Source organism: Adiantum capillus-veneris, chromosome 13, assembly GCF_014529385.1.
Source record: "Adiantum capillus-veneris isolate H3 chromosome 13, ASM1452938v2, whole genome shotgun sequence".
Lineage (NCBI taxonomy): Eukaryota > Viridiplantae > Streptophyta > Polypodiopsida > Polypodiales > Pteridaceae > Adiantum > Adiantum capillus-veneris.
Window position 1 is genome coordinate 29,415,491 of NC_140943.1, and position 21,733 is coordinate 29,437,223.

Below are 21,733 nucleotides of genomic sequence, written 5' to 3' on the forward strand. Positions count from 1 at the left end.
TGCCTCAAGCTTAATCCAAACAAGTGTTACTTTTTAGTGACAAAGTACGCTTCTTGGCCATATAGTTTCCACTAAGGGCCTTGCTCTAGATCCAGATAAGGTGGTTGCTATTTCAAGGTTGCCTCCACCAATCAATCCCAAGGGTACACAGTTTTTTGGCAATACAAGATATCCTCGCCGCCTTATTAGGATGTAGATATTGCCCAGCCTCGCTAACCAGTGCTTCTATTCCCTTCCAGTGGTCAAAGGAAAAGGCCCAAGCTTTTGCCTATTTGAAGAACCGTCTCACCCATATTGGCTGCCCCAGATTGGTCTCTAACGTTCCACGTTCATACTGATGCTAGTCTGACTGCTGTAGGTGATGTCCTTACTTAGCCAAGTACAGTGTACAACCTGGATTGCCCGGTTTACTATGCAAGCCGGCTACTCCTCACTAGAGCAGAGCACAACTACAGCACCGCTGAAAGGGAAGGTTGGCCAAAGTCTATGCTCTTCAAGTGTTTCGACACTATCTATCAAGTGTGCACTTCACGATAATTACTGAGTCCTTTTGGTTACTCTTGTTTCAAGAGTTTGACTTTGAGGAGGGTCCTCAGGCCTGGAAGCACCATGTCATGGCTGATCACCTTTCTGTAGTTGAGTCAGGTGAAGTGGCTTTGGGAATTAAAGCTGATTTGCCAGACAGTTGTCTTTTCAAGGTTGACACTACTCCGGAGTGGTTTGGGGATGTACTTCAATTACTCACCACTAGCTTGTACCCTCTAGATGCTTCCCCTCTGCAAAAAAGAGATTACTTATCTAAGCCCTTTACTTCGATAGGTGGCCAACTGTATAAGTTTGGACCAGATGGGGTGCTTTGCAGGTGTGTTTCCCCACATGAGGTGAGCATTATTCTCGAGGATGTCCATAGCAGTCCGTCAGGTGGGCACTTTCCAAGCCACATCACCTCTCAGAATTTTGCCGAGTGGTCTATGGTGGCCCTATCCACGATGGACTCCATAACATTGTTTAAGGACATTTGTTTTCATGAACCCTTGTTAAGTGGTCATTGTCCTGGTTTTAAGCTAGCGTATGGACTACTGTTGAAACTCCTCATCCAGTCAACCTCTCAGTACTTTTGATGTAAGCAGACCCCTCTAGTTTAAGTTAATTCCCTTCTTATCAGTTCTGTCATGAGCCCAATTTTCTCCGAAATCAAAGAACTCCTAGATTCTGTCATTTCAAACTTGTAGAAAAAGCCTATTCAAAGGTTATTAATGAAAGATTGTTGTGCTTTGTATCCTCTGATGGCTCACCAACTATACCATCCACCTGCTCGAAGCTTTTAAATTCCCACTCAAGACAAGCATAAAAACAGAACTTACTTGTGATTGAAAAGCAAGCCTTTCTTCGCAATCATTTCATCCACCCAATTTGGTCTCACAATAAGTAACCCAGCTGCACAGCCATACAGATACTTCAGAGTACGAACCTGGAATTGCAAACATTCCAGGTGAGAATATCTCAGAGAATCCCAATAAAGCTTCAATCACCGAAAGCCAAGAGGACCTTTTGTGGCGCTAACACAATAGAATGTGAAGTTGTATGCTGCTTCAGGAGTCTCCTCTGTCCATTTAGACTTGAGAAACTAGGGATACTTGACATGATGACTCCACCATGCTCTTGAACTTTCTTAGAGAGATCTTCCACTATCTTCTTTTGACTGGCAGAAAATCCCGTAAGTAGGAAACTGACCCCATTAAATATCTGGTTACTGGTACCTCTTCTTTCCCTCCGGGTATATATTTTCCGTTTGGTATTAGTATGACTCTTTGCAGTTCCCCTAATATTGTAATGTTCTGACCATAGCACAAACAGTAATTAATCATGCAAAGGTCTGTAGGTTCAAAAGGACAACATAAAGAAAGTCTGTGAACATTACCTTGGAGCACTGCTGGCTCCCCGTTTGACGAGTGATAATTAGTTCTAAGCTGATTGCCACAAGATAGCAGCTGAGCTTCATCTTTTTGAATTTCTCTAAGATTTTCCCACTCTCCAAAATTCATATTCTCAGGTTCTGAGCAGCTGGCCAGTGCATGACAATCCACCGGCGGAGAACCACTTAAGCTGTCAGAAGATGTGCACTGGGTCAAGGCACTTTCAGCAATTCGGCAAGCTCTCAACCTACGCCTCTTACCACGATGCCAAATTAGCGGGGGGGAATCCTGCAAAGCAGATTCTTCCAAGATAAGCTCACACTGAACACTTTTGTTAGGAGGTACCAATGATCCAGCTCCTTTGACAGTGCTATCTGCTCCATTGTCATTGAGCATCTCTCCATCATCTTGAATTAGCTTAGGACTATGATTCTTTACGGGCTGCAGTGTGCATTGAAGATTCGAAAAAATTGTGCTATGTATTCTTAGGGAGTCTAAATGAGTACGCTTTGTGCCTCTTGTTGGGTAGATTTCCCGCAGGTGTTGTTCACCACCCATATTATCACCAGACACTAGCCCGTTTGCAATGCATTTCTTCGTTGTTATTTCAGCAGATTCAGCATCATTGCATCTAGGTGGCTCAGTGGAAGATGGATTTATCTTTACATTTACACTGCAAGGAACAAACGAACACAGTGGCTCTTGGAAAGAGCAAGAGTACTTTACAGATGCTTGAGACAAAGCTAGTAAGATTTCTGCACAAGAACCTGTGGAAAGAGCTTCAGCATCTTCCTCAGGCATTGAAGCGACTGCACACTTGGCACTCTTGGTCTGAAAATCGTTTAGACACTTCGATACATTCTCAGTAGGGGGAGGAGGTAAGCCACATGTCTCAGACAGCTCACTTGTCTCAAACTTCAAACCATTGTTAGGTCGCTTCTCTGGTTGCCATCCCTTTGAGCATGCCTGTTTACCCTCTGCACATTTCTGAAAGATGCAGAGCGCTCTGTTATCCCTCAATAAGTAGTGAAGTATGTTGAGTAAAACAGAAAGATATCTTAAACTCGACTGGCCAAAAAAGAGCCTATGAGCCAAAAGGATAATTGATGCCAGGCTTACCACTCCTGTCCACCCACCGAGCCAGCGACTATTAAAGGATTCGTTGGGAGCCATGACTTGTGCCTTGATATGCTTGTGTGAAGTAACTCCCTCATTTGTTTTATCATTTAGTCCTGGCAATGAATGAGTCATTGTCCCTTGCATAACCCCATTTACATCACTGGAGCGTTCTTCACATTGAGCCTCAGGATGTTGTACAGTTGTGCTTCCTGTCATAAAACGTAGTCTTTGTTACAAGTCACAGTTGTCCTAAATAGGTTTCATTGTTATATGCCAGCAGAAATCATAGCAAAAAAAAGTTATGATAGCTCTATGGTTGGTTTTGGGTGTCAAATGCAGCCGCCTGCCCTTCAGGTACCTTAACATCAATTAAGCAACCAACCCACCTATTGGCTTTCACAAAACAAAAGAGTTTTGAGCCTCCTTGAACCAATGACCTGCTTTCTGGATCCTCTTGCCATTCTTATGATGACTTCGAACTCAAATTAGGGCTATAGTATATAACTCCCGCTAACCATGTTGCTTTCTATTCCATTAAACCGTAAGGACAAAAATTTAACACACACTCGTCACTCTTCATCCCCATTGAAATCAATAAAATCTTGAAACAAGAGTAGGATTTAGTATTGATATAAAAATAAATTCAAGACAATATAGATGCCTTAAGATTTCTTACGTGTAGTCACTGTTTTCACTGCTATCTCAGTTTTGACTGGGCATACACGAGATTGCATGTTTGCAGGCCTGGAACTATCCCTCCATGTCCAATCCTCCATTGAGTCTGTCCATAGCGTACCAAAACATTCTGCTTCCAAAACTGTGTCATCCAGGTCCTCTTCCCATTTTGAATCCGCTAAAGATGTGCCTTGCAGGTCTTGTAGTACAAATTCATTAAGTCCCAAGGCATCTCGTTCTCTTCTGAGAATTAGAGCTGCATCCAGAATTGCCGTGGGTCCCAAACTTTGGCACATTTGGCACCCGTTCATAATGTCTGCAATTACCAATGTCTCTGCTGTTGCCACTGTTAGTCCGACAGCAGCTTGAATATCTTCATCTAAAACGGATACATTCTTTGACTTTGACATTTTTCTATCATTTGAAATTAATGGCAATTTATCCTTTGATATATGCCCCTGGTCACTCTCATCAACAGATAATTTGTTGTTCCCTGCATGTAAACCCAAAAAAACCAAAATTTTTAATGAGGTCTTGATGCTCTTCAATAAACATGAATCACTGTTATTAACGTTTTCACATACCAGTCTGTACTCATAAGAAGACAGAAAAGCTGAACACAGCATCAAAGGGATAAAATGGTAAAAAGAGCCTTGAGGACTTACAACATAGATGATCAAATACATAACTAGTGGTGGGCTGATTGCCTTTATTGTGGGCACCTTACCACTTTTACCTAAAGTTGTGGGTAGCTAGAGAAATTCTTTCCTTTGAAAGGTGTGTTGCCCTTTGTATTTTGATAGGATAGGTTTCCCATGGAATTGGAGTAAGTGGAATCACCCTCGCCTTGACCACCCTTAGGCTCCTCCTTGCGTTAGTTATTGCAAATGCCGTTGGACTTCAACTTTGAGCTTGATAGATAGTGTCAAGTACAATGATTTGTGTAGTGGTTGAAAGATTTTACCGAATGTGTTTTGGCAATGTCTAATTCCCATTTCAGCAATAGGAACAAAATGTAATCTCCATGGATGCAATTCAGGGAATACACTGCAATACTGGGCATACTTTGATATCTCTTAAGGTACATAGGCTGGCAACAAATGGCTTCACAGAGGTAGAGCACAAACACATAAATCTCTGAGGTTTCATAAAGTAAAAATTCCTGAAAAAACTTTGAGCTATAAGTGAAAACAATGTAACGTCAAGTTACCCAAAACTGTCAAGCTAGTCGACTGTGTAGAAGCTCGCAGAGGTTGCACCTCCTTGTAGAGAACTCCAAATGCTTTAAGACCTTAGGCAGACGTAGACCCCTTAGTAACAAGCTTGAGAATAAAAAGGATAGAGAAATTTCTCTTTGAGTAGGAGATAGGACACTTTTTAGTGCTTGCTGAAAGTTATGCAGAATGCATAGAGCAGCCACTTGGAGAGGTTACAACACCAGCTTGCAAACTCCAATAGGCTTGAGATTTCGAATCAGATGAAGACCTAATATGGTAGAGCCTTGGTGCCAAGAGATTGGGCTGAATTGCCTAGAGGATATAGTTTTCTAGAAACTAACTTGTTGACAGAACACCCGTCAACCGAGTGCTCGGTTCTCTAACTGCACTTCTTCTAAAATCCTTCATCCTTGGGAGGTTATAGACCACTTGTGACTGCAGCTATGGCTCCAGGGATTTAGCATAATTGTGTATGAGCCAGGAGAATGGAGCTTGTTCTGCCTACCACAGTCCAAATCTGCAGAATCAGCTTAACTGGACCAAATCAAGAGATTCCAGCCTCAAGTGATGCAATTAAGCTGATAGTGGCATGCACCCTGAGCCTCTCAACTTCTCACTTGGTGGCACGACCTGATAGCTCAACTACAAGGCAGGAGAAAAGCAGCAAATAGCCTCCTTGCTTTTTAGTAAAGGGTAAGTATTAAATCAATCTAGGGGCCTATAGGGTTCCCTAATGAAGTGCTTATTAAAGCATATGGGTTTATTAAGTGTAAACCTTTTTAGCACAGGGAAGGATTCAGCCTTATATGCCTTAGGGCATGCCTCTGATACCATCTGTAGTACTGTAAGGTGGATAATTCATGGTGCTTGAGTGTACCAGAGAGTAGAATTGACCACAAAAGGTGCTCCAAACACAAAAGAACATTCACCTCTGATGGGTTCCAACTGTTGAGCTGATGGTAAAGACAGATCAGTTGAGCCAATGCTCTGAGACACAGCAGGAGAAACAACTTGCTTTGTGAAAGTAACCTCCTTGCTATTCATTGCTGCATTTATTTTCTCTGATAATTGAGACTGACCAGCTAAGTTAAAGACCGTATTGCCATGATCTTTCATGTTTTTTGGTCGTTCAGAGTCCAGCCTGCAATAGGCTTCAGATTGAAGATTTGGATCCGTTGTCTTCTGAGTCTGAGATAATGATAACTGGAGCAATAGAGCCTGCAAACAGAAAGCAATATAAAGTCACACATTTGGCAAACCTTCTGAACACTTTCATGGCAGACTTTTCTATAAATTGCTGGGCAACTTCAAACTTTAGTTTGATGAAGCCATTTACAAACACCAGCATTTTCTTCCTTTGCATAAAATTGTTACCATAATATGCTAGGCATGTGTGAAACCGAAAGCAATATAATTTACGCATACACAAACCCTTCTGAACACATTCATGGCATATATTGCTAGAAAGTGCGAGGCAGTTTCAGCCTTTATGTAAAGAAGCCACTAACAATCACCATGCATTTTATTCTCCTTGCATTTCATTCTTACCACACTATGGTAGTGATCTGTACAAAGGGCAGCCCCTCACTTTGGAGGTTTTTCCCAGAAGCATTCTATGGGTACAAATTAGGAATGGCTCATCTTTGCGCATAGCACACTAGGAGGTTCCTTCCTAGATACATATGTATGCGCATATCACTCTACAGCTAACATAATTTTTGTACATGGAAAACAAACTAATACTCACACTGTATAATTTGCTCATAAGCTTCTCCTTCACCAAGCTGAGTGCATTCTTGCAACCTTGATTCTAACATGTGGCACAAGAGCGAGACGTGGCTTCTGGGGCAGCATCATCAGCACCCTTCTTTGATCAGATGGGATTAGGTCAGTATTTCCGTACAGCTGTGTTTCTGGATTGCAAATGACCAACAACCGATTTTGCCTAAATTTTGACAAGTTTCAATTTCGAAGGCCTCTTAAGTCTATATTGCACAGGTTGGGAGCTAGATTTGTGTGCGTTTTTCATCCATGCCAACTACTTCTGCATAAAGTGCAATGGCCATGGCTGGAAACATCAATGCAATAAAGATGTTGGCTATTATAAAAAATTTGAATGGACCCAACTAACCATTGTGGGCTCATTTGATGCATAATGTATTAGTTGCACAGTGGTTGTCAAGATTGTACAGGTAACTTATGCACTTCTTGTACATGTGACACAATGTGCCGATTCTACTCAAAGATGTCATGTGCACACTCGCTTTGTGTCCCACACTGAACATGCTACAACAACTTCAAAGCCAAGGTAACTTAGAAGGCCCTAGGGAAATTTGTACCAGCACCATTGTGTTCCCATTTGCATGACCTCCATTTCTGGACAAGTCTATTAAATTAATTTTGAAAGTCAGTAACCCTCTTTGCATAGAGTGCTATTACATATGTGGGCATCCTGCACGCATTAGCATGTAGGTTGGGATAGCACCCAGTTATTCCTCTGGTCTTGTGCCAATCGGAAAAGTTATTATGGAGATATGCATGCATTGAGGAGGTCAAACTCTGACCACAACTCAAAGTTTTGGGTGACTTAAAGCCTCTAGCACGAGTTGGTTGACAACCACATCCGAGTCCACTATGCACCTCTTTCCCAACCAACCAAGTAAAGCGCATCATTCTAGCTACGCCGCATTCAGCAGAGAGTAATAATGAGCTGACTTATCACTTATACCAGCCAGAGTTACCAGGTCATTAATCGAACAGAATTATAAGAGCTTTGATGGCAAGCTACCTTTTATGGACCTCATAAGCACATATTTAATGCCTGACCATTATAAACCATAATGAAGGAAGCCGTTCCCAATACCTTGGACCGCAAGAACTCCAATCCGTATGTCTCATTCTGAATTTCATCTCCCAGATTAAAATCCTGTATACATAAAAAGTAAATATTTGTCCTTGTCATGTATTTTGTAAGAGAGACAATATTCCATACGTCATAAGTACAAAAAACACAAGTTTCAAGCGCAGGGTTTGGAAAGAGACTAACTTTTGAAAATTAACATCATATTATCTATGAAAGCCTATGATATTAAATTAATTCTTTGTGAACATGAAATTACCTGCCAAGGCCTGTCTTAAACACATTGTGAGATTGCAAACTTGCAATCAATAGCAAGCAGAGAGATCCATCTTTGCCACAGCATTTTTCAGAAGATCAAAAAGGATTTAATATAGCAATAAACAGAACTGAAAGAGATGCACGACACAGAAGACGCGGAGTGGCGGAGTTCCACCCCAAGAGAGCACTGGCCCCAAACCGTGGCGAACCTTTCGGTATTCCTTTATGCTGCTTCAACTCAATACAACGTCGGTACTCCGTCCTCTGCACTTCCACGCAGAAGCATGCCAGAGAATTGAGCCCATGGCACATATTTAAAGGCCCTAGGCCCAAAAGCAATAAGTCTAAAAGCATCTGGTCCAAAAGCATCTGACCCAAAATCTGTCAACGCGGAAATTCGTATTGTTGCCACATCACCATGCTGCAGCGCAAAACACGAAAATCCATATTGTTGCCATGTGGCCCTGATAGCGCGATTTGCGGGCTGCCCGTATAAATCTACCACATCATCATCTATCACACAAGTGTTTTTGTCTGTGTGTCCCATAGGTTGGTAAAAACCCTTTGATAAATTGCCCCACTCGGCGAGGTTCTGTAAGTTGGCGGGAACTCCTCCTTTTGCAGCTTCTAGGGTTTCGGCCCCTCGATCGGGATCTTCAGGTCAGCTCAGGTCTTCAATGGCTTGACACGTCAGCAATTTGTGACATCCCCCCTTCTTGAAAGAAGAGTAATCGTCCACGATTATCGTATATCTGCAAAACAACTCAAGTTAGCTCAAAAATTACCAAGGGACATTCAGTTTTCTCATTCCAAAACGGAGCTCTTGAGATTTTGGCATAGCAAAATTAGCCATCACACCCAAACCACGTTGATTTGTAACATGCGTCTTGATGCACTAAAATTACATCCCCACACAATCTCACCCAATTAACACATCACAATGCAGCACAAATGCTCACATATGCATGTTACAAGACACAACAAAAAGCACCGCTAAGCATTCCTCGGAGATAGGCGGCGGTTTGCGGTATGTAGCTACTCTATCTCATCACTCCCCCGCAAATAACCTAAAAGGGTCCGAGGCATGAGCTTAGAGAACTCGTACAACCAAACGCTCCCTAGACCGCAGCCTACGTCGCTTGGAGATTGCAAGCAAACTAAACACTCCCCAGACATCCCGTCTGCATCGTTCAAAGGTTTTCCAACGTACAATGAAACGCTCCCCAAACATCGTGTCTGCGTCGTTCCCAGGTTTTCAAGCATACAACAAAACCCTCCCAAGACATCCCGTCTGCCTCATTCCAAGGTTCAGATATTATCAAACAGCACTTCTCACTAACTAGTATTAAAACCAGAGTCAAACAATTCAAATTGGCTACCATCCATTTCAAACAGTATCTCCATACAATTTCTCGAACAGGATGTCAAACACAGATTCAAAAAACTACTAAATCAAACTCAAAAAGCATTGTCGAGGTCAGTGGAGCTCGAAAAGACGATTGACTTTCCATTCTGAGACCTGCACCAAAAATTAGGGTAAGGTTTTCTCCATAAATTTGTAGCCGACCTTAGCATGGTGAGACAGTGTTCCTACAGCGGTGATGGTAGTCAAATCGATATAGCAATCACACTAGGCCTCCAAGGCTATCGGTTCGAGAAGAGATACCTGTTGAGAGATGTCGAGAAATTTCAAGTTGTAATCTGCTAGGGTTTCCATGGCAAGCGTTTCAAAATACCCCACTCTGCCAAAAGCTGTACTCTGAAGAAAGATGTCAAATGTCATGTAACTTTGCGTAAAAGTTTTCTTGAAAGCTTGCCAAGTCCGTGGAGTGTGTGGCTTGGTAGGTAAAGACATCCACCACTCCATGGCACTACCTCTCAGAAAAACGGTGGTTTGAAGGATCTTCGATTCTTCTGAACAATTCTCCATGGCAAAGATGTAGTCAAACTGTTGCAGAAATTGTAAAGCTTTCCTTGGATCTCTCTCTCTCTCGAAAAGCGAGAAAAATTTCTTGTGAAATCTGGAAGCGCCATCTTGCTCAGTCTGCTCTTTAGTAGGACCAGTATGCTTTCAAAAAAGCACACGACTAGAGCTCTGATACCACTGTAACTGGAGGGCACCACATGCCAACGGAAAAACAAACTAAACAACTTTAAGTACTTCAAATAACAACGGAATTGAAAGAGATGCACGACACACGAGACGTGGAGTGGTGGAGTTTTACCCCAAGAGGGCATTGACCCCAAATCTTAGCACCCCTTTCAGAATTTCTTTATATTGCTTCAACTCAGTACAACACTGGTACTCTATCCTCTATATTTCCATGGGGAGACGTGCCAGATATGATATATGATATATTAACGTCTTCAAAAGGCCAAAATGACCTATGAGACCATCAGATACAAAGGGGTGAATCTAATACAATGTCTGAAGTACAAGTACAAAAAGTACTGAAAGTAAAAATGAAAACTGAAATGAAGTGTGAAATGTGAAATGTGAAAATGTAGAATAGGCCCTCGATGACAATCTGGGTGTCGTGCTAGAATGCCTCTGATCCTCTGCTGGAGTCTCCGTCGATGTACTGTGCTCCTGTGTCTCGGTCGTGGTCGTCTCGATCTCCCGAGCTCAATCGCCCTATCAATGAGGGTGCCTCTGGTATGAATGCGGGTACAACCCTGTGCTGGTGGTTGGTCTCTTGGCTCCCTCGATCCAAAGAAATCTGTGATCTGTCTCTGCGACTGTCGTACTCCATGTCTCCCCAACAGACTGTCTCTACGTCGGTGTAGCTCAAGTAGATATAAGCCAAGGCATCTCTGGTCCTGATACCTCATGACTCTATCTAGGGGTCCAAAACCCTCCCTGAATAAGCAATGGAAGCGCCCTCGTATCTCATAATACACAGTACAGTGGCATATGTAGTGTAGCTCTGTCTCTGGCTCTCTACCGCATAGTTGACATATCCTAGACTCTGGTGGTATCCCTTTGAATCTACCGGTCTCAATCTCCAGCTGGTGTGAGGATGTGCGAATCTGACCAATAGCACATTGCAGACCATGAGATAAATGAGTGTCCATGTAGTTCGGACAAGTCACAAACCCATCCCCTGAAAGTTGGAGAAGGTGCTCTTTGTAGAAAGCCATCTTCGTGCCCAACTCCTGTATCGGCTCTACCCATGTCCTCCTGGTGTCCAACTGTATAAGATCCTGACGAATGAGTCTAGTGATCTCCGTCCGTGTGACTGGCCGGGAGGGTGCATCCAGGGAATACTGAAAGGGAGGAAATCTATCTATGCTGAAACCATGCCTCTGAAACCATGAGGTCATTTGTGCATACCAACATGATGCATCTCCCTACATCATTAACTGTCTAGAGGACTCAAGAGCCAGTCTAGTATATCTGCCTCTATGTGTATCCCATAGACTGTGCATAAAGGACATTGATCTGGCAAGAGCCTCAATCTCTATAGGAGGGGCGGCTACCTTCGCTCGAATAATCGCATGTGGTATAGAGGCCTTGGCTCTAATCATCCGGGATATCATAAATACCAAGGGTCTCTCCATGTTCCTCCAATTGTCATGATTCACAGATGGTCCCCAAACTTGGACCCCATAAAGCATAGCTAAAGCAACCAAAGTATCAAAGAGCCATAGTTTTGTTCGTGGTTCTTGAAACTGAACCTGCGAACACATCCTCTCTAGCCCTCATAATGCCGCATAGGCTCTGGATAGTCTAGTCTCTGTTGCTCTCCTCAGGGTAAACCTCGGTCCCGTGAATATCACCCCCAGATATGTATATTCATCTGTGTACTCCACAGTGTCCTGGCCATATACGAGTGTAGGTGCCAATCTCTTGACTATGGTGTGGTGTTAAACACCATAACCTTGGTTTTACCAAGGTTCACAGACAGTCCACTATCCTCTGCAAAGTTGTGCAATGCATCCAAATGTCTTTGCATGCCCTCTGGCGACTCTGACATTAACACAATATCATCAGCATATAATAATAAAGGGATCCATGTCCCTGCCAGCTGAGAGCCTCTGTCACCCTCTCTGTCAATGTAGTCAGAGACCTCATCTACATACATACCAAAAAGTGTAGGGGACAAAGGACACCCCTGTTTCACTCCAATAATGTAATGAACAATGTCAGAAATCCCCTCAGGAGTGCATACCTGGCCAGTCACTGAGTCGTATAAAGCCATGATCCCCCATATGATCTCTGTGGGTACTCCCAACTTCAGTAGCCTGTGCATCAATCTGGCCCTCGGCACTGTGTCAAATGCCTTGCGGAAGTCCACAAAGCAACAATACATCCATCTCCCATGTGCCCGACCCTCCTCAATAATGGCTCTGAGTGTAAGAATATGGTCCAAAGTGGAGAAACCCCTCCTGAATCCAGCCTGTCCTACTGCTTGTATGCCCTCATTTTCTGCCCATTTACTCAGTTGCTGTTCAAGAATGGATGCATACAACCGTGCCAATGTGTGCCCTATCATAGTTCCCTGGTACCGTGGGATCCCCTGCCTTGAAAAGAGGTACAATAGTAGATAATCTCCAGGACTCGGGTAGTCCATCACACATGACACCGTTAAACAACCGCGCAAGAACCTCTGACAATAAATCTCTAGCATGTATCAAGTGCTCTGCCACCAAACCATCATGATCATATGCTCTCCTAGTTCTCATCCTGTCAATGGCGTTCTTCACCATCTCAGTGGTAAAGAAGGTACTTGTGGCTGGACATGGCTCTAGAGGGTCTGGTAATGGTGGTTGCCCAGGTACTGTATATAATGATGCTGCATATTGACCCCAAATCTCGAGAGAGGTAATCACTGGAGGAGGTGAGTGCTCATGGAAGAGACGCCACGCCTCACTTGAATCTCAGCTCAAAAAGAGCTGATACAAATCACGTTCCATCTGGGCTAAAAAGGCCCGCTTCTTCCGTCGCACTAAACGCCGAAGGGCAATCTGAGACTGTCTATATGTAATGACTCCAAGTATAAGATCGATCTGAATCTGAACTCTCATCTCTCTGCACTCCTCATCATACCAACTATTCTGAGGCATGTTTCCAGAACGTCTTCTCTGATCTGGTTGAGTGTGTGGGTATGCCTCTACTGCTGCCCCATGCAAGATCTCCGTCAATAAAGTGGTGATCTGCTCCACTGTATATGCAGGCTGCCCCCATCCGTCTGTAAATCTCTTCCACATAAACTGAATCCGTCTCTGGTGTAAAAGTATACCGTGTGTGTGCAATATTCCGTGGTGTTTGAGAGACACTATACTGGAAAGAGACTGAAAAAGTCAGGAGAGCATGGTCCACTGCTACTCCAACAGGCCTAGGGCCCACACTGAGATCTTGAATATGAGAGATGAAGCTCAGTGAAGTCATGACATAGTCCACTGTATTGGCCCCATGTCTGTGTGGAAAGCATGTGAATCCCCAAGACGAAGGAAAAATCTCTAGACCATTAAGTATGGCCAGACCATGCGTAGTTGTCATCTCCATGAGATATCTCCCATACTCTGTGTGCTCTTTATCCTGTGAGTGTCTGTCAAGTCCCATCTCCGATATATCCATCTCTCTAAGCATCTCCTCCGAGGTATCATAAAATACCGTTTGGGAGTTGGCCGTCCTGGCATTAAAGTCTCCCAAGAGAATGATATCTCCATCTCTAGAGAACTCCCATATGTCATCATCAAGTATAGAGAAAGGGGATTGCCCTCTAGGTGAGGTATAGACTGATGTGCTAGGGGGAAAGTAACATATAGCAATGTATAAGAATCTACCTGTCTCAGCTCTCAGTCTCACCCACATGTATCTCACCTGGTCATCTCTCCGGACAATCTGTAATAGCGGCTGCAACTCTTCCTTGAATAAGACTGCTACCCCTCAACCTCGACTTCCATGCTGGGATCTAGCGTCTGGCCAACAAGCTGTCTCCCATAAATAGCCAGTCACACTTCGCATCAACTGTCCAGATTTTTTATGTGTCTCCGAGTAAAAGACAATGTCTCTATCTCTGAAGCTATCTTCAAAGGCACCCACATCCAGCCTATATGATCCATTACAATTCCATGCCGCCATCTGGAGTGTGGTCCCATATGTCTCGCACCGTCATGCTGTGCGTTTTTCCAAAACCACTACTTTCCCTCCTCTGTAAAAGGCAATTTTTCCCTTCTCCCTTGCTGCCTTGATCTCTGGCATCAACTCTTGCATATGTGCTATTTGTGCTAAAGTAAGGTCATTCCCCATAAATATTCCAGTTTTCTTAAGTGCTGATCTCTTCTTCAGGAATTCCTTCCTTGTTTCCAAAGTCGGGAAACGCAAAATAAGTGCTTTCTCTTTGACGTTTCCCTTCTCATCCACTCCCTTCTTTCCTACTCTCCAAGCACCTGTGTGCATAGGTTCCGGGATGCCCATGCACTGCAAGAGTTCCTTCACTTCTTCTTCTACATTTTCGGTGTCTTTGATACCAGTAATACGCACATGGAGGGCTCTAGTCCTCCTCTTCTGTTCCTCCTCAATGGTCATATTGATGATGGTAGAAGTCTGTGCGGCTTCTGGCATCCGGGCCTTTCCTTTCTTTGCACCTTCAATCCATTTTTCTGCTTCGTCAACTTTATCCTGTGTTTTAGAAAGGCGCTCCGCCCATGAGGAAGCCTCTTTCGAGTTTAGTTCTTCCCCTTCGCTCAGAATTTTCACCTGCTCCTTAATATCTTCGAGCTCCTTTAACATCGAGGGCTGATTTCCCCCTTCCGTTTTGGGCATAATTTTGCACGCTGCAAGTTCCCCTTTAAGCTCTTCAATCACTACATCTTTTTCCTTCATGCACTTTTCCACATTGGTTTTCCAAGATTCAAAGCTTGCAATTGCCTCATCCAACTTTTTCTGCATAATACATTCCATTACATTCACTTATGCCCGTATTAGAGCCTGCATCTCCCCTTTCACAGATAGATACATCTCATCATGCTTACCAAGCATCGCTTTATCGAATTCTTTCCTCATATCTGCATACATAGAATTCTTATAACTCTCTGCGTTTGCGTACATCTCTTTCGTAATGTCATCTCTCATAAAGCTGAGCTCAGATTTAATCATCACTTGAACCCTCTCCATCATTAAATCATCTTGGATTCTGACGGTTTTCCCTGCCCGCAATGAGCTTGGCGAGAGTATGCTATCTCTGTTCCTCCACTTGAATGTCGCTTTCATTTTTTGTGGCGTGGTGAAGCCACTTGCATCACCATCCTCGACTGGTTGGTCCATCCGAGAGAGAAGAAAAGAGCGAGCACTGAGTCAAGGCCCTCACCAGCTGAGGTCTGGCCTCCGCCCTGGTTGGCCTTGCCCTCGTCACCAAGTCCTAGCCCTCGTCCTGGCTGACTTGACTGCTCTCGTCCTCGCCCTGGCACTGGTCTCGTCTGGTCGCCCTTGGCTCTTCTAGCCCTCTCCCTTGGTAGGCAGCTAGCTCTCGCCCTTGGCACAGCTCGCCCTCGTCCTTTAGAGGTTAGGGCCCTCGTCCTCGCCCTTGGCAAGCTGCTCTCGTCCTTCAGAGGTTAGGGCCCTCGTCCTCGCCATTGGCAAGCTGCTCGCCCTCTTGACACAGGACCAAAGAATGAGCCCATGGCACATGTTTAAAGGCCCTAGCCGCAAAAGCAGTTTACATGAAAAGCAGTAAGTCTAAAAGCATCTGGTCCAAAAGCATCTGACCCAAAATCTGCCAGCATGTAAAACATGAATGCTGCCACGTCACCATGCTGCAGCGCAGAACACGAAAATCCGTAATGCTGCCACATGGCCTTGTCAGCGAGATTTGCGGGCTGTCCGTACAATCCTGCCACGTCATCATCTGTCATGCAAGAGAGTTTGTGTGTGTGTCCTGCTTTTTTTAACCCTAGTCACTTGGGCCCCATTGGACAGGGTCCCATAAATTGGTAAAAACCCTTCAATTCTACTAATTATCAGACCAGGGCTAGCATTTGAGACCATGGCTGTTATTGCTGCATAAAAGTAAGCAACAGGGCTTCTTTTCTTGTCAATACATGATGATAGGTTCATCCTGTCCACCCCATCTTTTGGGAGAATATAGTTTAGCTGCAGCCAACCCTTTTACGGGGTTTGGATTTCCAAAAGTGGTCTCAGACCATAGGCTTCAAGGCATCAATTTGACATTGTGACCAACATAGCAAGGACAAAAAAATATAGCAGAGAGACAACATGAATCGCTTGAACAATGCATAAACATGCTAGGAGAGTAAGAGGCAGGTGGACAACTACACCAACTTTAGTTAAAGATTCACTAAAAGAAGTGGCTTCTTCCATGCTTGGGATAACCCACATACCTAACTATCTCTGTTGTTCATGATAGTGAATGTCAGTCTTAGCCATTCAAGGAATCTAATTTTGATAACTTTGTGACTTGTTGCCAAGACATTTTGTTAACAACCCAAACAACTGACTGAAAGTTCCATGGAAAGAACATGGAGTCTTCAGCATGAGCTTGTGTCACGACTCACAATATACCATAAAATCTATTTGCGAGATGATCCATGAGTACCAAACAACCAAAGAGTACGTTTTCCAACCCAAATTGCCAGGTGATTTACTTTGGGCATACAATCACTAGATAATAATCCTCATTTTGTAGCCAGATCCATGAGCTCAATTTTCATCGCAATCAAACCACATTCCACCATGTCAAAGCATAGGCTTTTTTTAAGTTCAACGCAAATGAGTGTCATTGAGATTCAACTATGATTTGAACCCTTGAGCTCAATCAAAATATTTTAGCCACACTTCATCAAGAATGTATACAAACTGCAATACTCATGAAAGACCAAGAGGAAAGTTTGAAAGCCTCATAGTATAACTGAATATTCAAACCTTTACAAATGTTTGCGAATGTTTGCAAATGATTATTGTAGATGAATCACATGCATATGAAAGCAACTGATGTGTCAGCGGTCTTCTCAAGGTCAACCAGCAAATTAATGTGCTGAGTGTGTTTTGCAGTTGTCAATTCACAACCTGACCCATTGACGGAATCCAGATGCCTTGCATGATGCAAACTCTTGAAACAATTTTGGAGTAGCCGTCCTTCTCGGTAAAGCAATTTGCCTAGCTCAAGTTTTCCTTAGTTTGAACTTTCACTCATCATTGTCTGACAAACAAGATTTGGTAGAAACACATAGACTATCTCCTCGGTAGGGGTGAAAGATCTAAAGATCTACAATCAGCAGATTAAGTGTGATTAAAATGCTCGGCATCCAATATTCTACTATGCCGCATCAGAAACGGTTTCCATAGTCCTCAATAATGGATTGCACATAGATGAAAGAGCAACTCAATTCGTGTCAGGATCCAAGTCACCTTCAAATATTTAAGGGTCATGCAAATACGCTCGTGATTTGTATCAAGCAACTTTATCCCTTGCAGAGGAGGGTTACCAGAGGGAATACCTTTATGTATCATCTTATCTCTCTCCATTCTCTTAAGTACTGGGACAAAGTTAAGAAGAGCTTGTGATTGCTGACCCGTATCACATTTATTGTCTGCTGTGTGCACAGCCCCTCATCTCCTAAAGATCGAATAAGTGAGCCAAGTATTAATAAAGTGCTCCCTTCCTTTCGTTTTGCCCAAACAAAGAGAGACAAAATACTCCCATCAATCTGTCAAAGTAAGACCCCTAGGAGCAGTCTTGCTTTGGAAAGCCTTTATTAAACCTAACCTTTTGGCTTTCCCTTCTCTGCATACACTTGTATCATGCATTCAAAGATATTAGATGTGCTTGCAGCCTGTGGCAAGATTATCTTTGCTGAAGACATATAGATTTGGACAACTTAACGAGGGTAATGCTTGCTTTCCCACCCAGTGGATCTTTCCTTTCTCTTCCGCTCTCGAAGGAAAACAAAGCCAAAAGGACATGTACTTTCAGTTTCTTGTCCCTTTGACACGTCCACGTCCCACACCTATCGCATGGGAGCAGTGGTCATCAGATTGAATTGCACTGGTAAGGCATGCTCTTGGATGTTTCCAGGATGATAACATAGCTCTAGCATCTCTTTCCAGATAAACCATCGGTGCTCAATCACCACAAACCTAGGATCTCCCTCTAGTACTTAACCCAACTAGCAAAGGCACTCACCTCGACACCTTCGTATAATGTACCAGTCATTGTTTCATCAGGAAGGCACGAGCATGGAAAGCTTTTGTTAGTAACGTCCTTGAGAACAGCAGACGAAACTGACTTCGAATGGTTCTTCAACATGTCCCCATCCAAATCCTGCAGAGTGAGACAAAAAGTGGACTCAACAATAATTTTGTTGATGAAAGTGGATTACTTAACTAGGCCTCAGTTAGCATTGAGCAATTTCCTGCCACTGACCTTAGCTGGATAAACCTCAAGACAGTGAGGATATGACTTTGACTAAGCTTAAAGACAATTCAAAAGCTCATAGAAAAGAAAGGCGTTTTGTGCAAATCTACAAGGGGGTTAGTAGTTTGAAGTCTGGTTTCATCCTGCTCAATTGTGAATTAACGAATGTTCTGCAGTGGTAACAGGTTTTGTATAACGCTTTTTATAAACAAAAATATGCCTTGAAATCCCCTTGAAATTTGAAGATCAGAGGTGAAGACAAAAGACATAGTAGCAACCAACTTCACAATATTAAATTGTGAAACATACAATTCTTAAGAGTTATGGCACCTCACAGGATTCGTCCAATCAGTCACGGTATCTCCCAAGGACAAGTGATAGGGAGTGTGTCACGTGCGCACTGCAGTTGAGCCACGTGGACAAGCTAATGCTACAATCGTAAGTCTTATTTTAGCTTAGGACCTACCCTGGCACTTTGTGAGCCTCTAGGAGGACATGCATGTTTAGGAAGGACATAGTTACGTACCCTCTTTTGCACAGTACAGTCAGTTCAGCATATAGGCATATGAGCAGTCACTTAAGTCAGGCATACAAATAGTCCCTTAAGTCACTTAATAATAGTAAGCACTTCTTTCAACAAGGTCCTGGGGCTCGGTAAATCATTGCTAGACCCAGCCCGAAAGTCCTATATACGTGTCACGCGACACATCCAACCCTATGTGTCCGTGGACAAGCTGCAGCATGGCCAAGGTTCAGTTCCGTCAAGTCAATCTAGAATAGGAAGTGATCTACATTGTGAGTCTGTTCGCAGACCGTGCATGACTAGTCACTTACATTAGATGCATATCCTCCTGTTGCACACAGCATGATCATCAGCATTCCCATCAGAATCCATCAAAATCCGTCAGGGGAATTTTCCAGTGCATTAAACCTATTTTTCCTATTTCTGACATTTTTCACTTATTTATTAAGTGACTTTCTTGGAAAGTAGGTAGGGCAATTTTGCTAAGTTTGTATGTAAGCAAACCTAGGCTAGCACTATTTGGCAGAAGAGGCAGGAGGAGCACCTTGCTCAACAGGCAACTTCTCAGCAGGACACCCCCAAATGACCTAGCATTTTTGCATCCCCAGCAATGACCTAGCATTTTGGACAAGATAAGCCTAGCGTTTTGCATTTACAGGACAACCGGCAGCAGCAGGACCAATTTCAGCCCTAGCGTTTTTGCATCAGCATCACACTTCAGCGTTTTGCAGATTCACCGCGACGGAACATTCAGTAACCGCAGAGAACCCCCGAACCTCGCAGATCTCACCTTCCCGCAGCAGATCCTCACCGCACAATCAGATCCCGCGAAGCTTGCAGATTCAGCCCAGAAAACACAGATTTCAGCATCTGCGTTTTCAGCGCGTCGTCGTTGCATCGTCGCCATCGACATCGTCACCGACATAGAGTCAGAATTCAGCAGATAAAGATTTGCAGATATAAGCCCTTAGCGTTTTCAAATTTCAACCCGTCTCGTCATCATCCTCATCGTCGTCGACATCGTCGGCAAGTCCAAGCATTGTAGAGATTTGTGCAATCATAAGTAGACCGCTCTCGCCATAGAGAGTGGGGCCTTCGGAGGAGGGTTTTACAACGTCTCTGGTGTCGTATTCTCTTCTCTATCTCTCAGTCTTAGCACCTTCATTCACAGTGTTCACCACTTTGTTTGTGTCCATTGCACTCTCTCACTAAAGAAACGGAAGGCTCTCCCTTCCCTAAGTAAAAGGAACCTTGAGCACAGTTCGGAGCACTCATCTTGAGCAAAGTTCAACATTCATTCCGCTGCACCTTACATTGGTATCAGAGCTTTGGCAGTGTTCTGTATCACTCAAGGAAAGAACCACAAAAAAAAAAATGCTTGTTAAGGTCGCACGAACCCAAGCTCACTTGGGCGTGTCGATTCCTAATCGTGTTTTTGAAGAGTGACAGGAAACCCAAGAAAGAAGGGCTTGTCCAGCCTCCCCTTGTGCCTCTTTTCACTCATTGAGAGCGGACCGTGCACTTAGCGGCCGGCAAATCGACGTGAAGTGGGAAAAAGCAACCTTGGTGTGAGCGCAAGGCCACCAAGGAGTGCGCCCGCGGAAAAGAGTAGAACTCGGGAGAAGAGAAGATCCTTCTCAAACACATATTGCAAGCGAAAGAAGAACCTCAAGACCCTCAAGAACCTCAAGAACTCAAGACCCCCAAGAACCCAAGAACCCAAGACCCACAAGAACCCAAGTTCCTCATGAACTTAAGAACCCAAGACTTCAGAGTATGGTCATCACTGGAAGCAGAATGGATACTTCGCATGAGAGTGGTGACCATGAAAGTAGCGAAGAAGAATTTCCCCCACGAAGGAGGTTTTTCTGACCCTCCCCCTTCCCCATCTACACCAAGGATTGCACCGGATCCTATGGAGGCTTGGTGCAAGACGATGATGGACATGATGACAACGTGGCACGAAGCAAGAATGGCAGTCATGGAGCGTGAGCGCGAGCAATTACGCTTGGAGGCCAAAGAATTTGATCGCAAGTACGCAAAAAGAAAAACAGAATTGGATCACAAGAACGTTGTTCATTCTTCCTCTCTCATTTCTAATGTGCAGGCGAAGATTGAAGAGATTCGGGAAAAGGAGACTCTCAATCTCTTCTTCTCCAAAGCATGACACATAGGATTTGCATAATGATTTGAATGACAAGCATGATGATTTGCATGATAATCAAGATGTGATTTCTCACAAGCATGATGATTTGCATGATGATCAAGATGTGATTTCTCACGAGCATGAAGATTTGCATGAAGATGATGTGATTGTTCACAAGAATGATGGTTTAGTGGATACTTTCTCTAGTGAAGCTAACCTCATTGCAGATTCGATCAATCACGAAGAATCGATCTTGGCTTTCGAGTCGAGGTCCACAGCACCCCCCCCCCCCCCCGGCATGTTCAATCAAACACGAAGAACCGATCTTGGCTCTCGAGCCTAGGTCCAAAGAACCCTTACAGGAAGTACTATGTGTTCGAATGATTAGTCAGCACGCATTGTTGAAGTGTTTCATTCGTGATCCTTTCCTGTATTTTAGTCAACGTCTTTATGTGATCCCTTTTCCTAGGCATGACATTGTACGTTGAGCACGTTTCACTCATAAATGAGCACAGATGTATGTGGATTGTTCATGAAAAGCTGAAAAGTATGTATTGTAAGGAAGTCACATTCCATGTCTCTTCCTTGGCATGACACATTCGTAGAGCAAGCACAAGAAAGTATGAGCACCAAGCATGGG

At 43.7% G+C, this 21,733-nt stretch overlaps 1 protein-coding gene across 4 annotated transcripts in view; it reads right to left on the reverse strand.

The window, feature by feature from the left end:
- The window catches only part of LOC147443741 (uncharacterized), a 125,076-nt gene that overhangs the window by 75,776 nt on the left and 27,567 nt on the right, over positions 1–21,733 (reverse strand). The window contains exons 2-9 of one of the 4 annotated variants that reach the window (XM_086526537.1): positions 18,194–18,331; positions 7,791–7,853; positions 5,857–6,145; positions 3,712–4,203; positions 3,036–3,244; positions 1,922–2,903; positions 1,549–1,838; positions 1,365–1,471 (exon numbers count right to left, since the gene is read on the reverse strand). In XM_086526537.1, the coding sequence (XP_086382663.1) occupies positions 1,365–1,471; positions 1,549–1,838; positions 1,922–2,903; positions 3,036–3,244; positions 3,712–4,203; positions 5,857–6,145; positions 7,791–7,853; positions 18,194–18,331 (2,570 nt within the window). Of the gene's footprint in view, positions 1–1,364; positions 1,472–1,548; positions 1,839–1,921; positions 2,904–3,035; positions 3,245–3,711; positions 4,204–5,856; positions 6,146–7,715; positions 7,854–8,046; positions 8,259–18,193; positions 18,332–21,733 lie in introns of those variants that run through there. The other 3 variants (XM_086526539.1, XM_086526540.1, XM_086526538.1) reach the window with 3 other exon arrangements.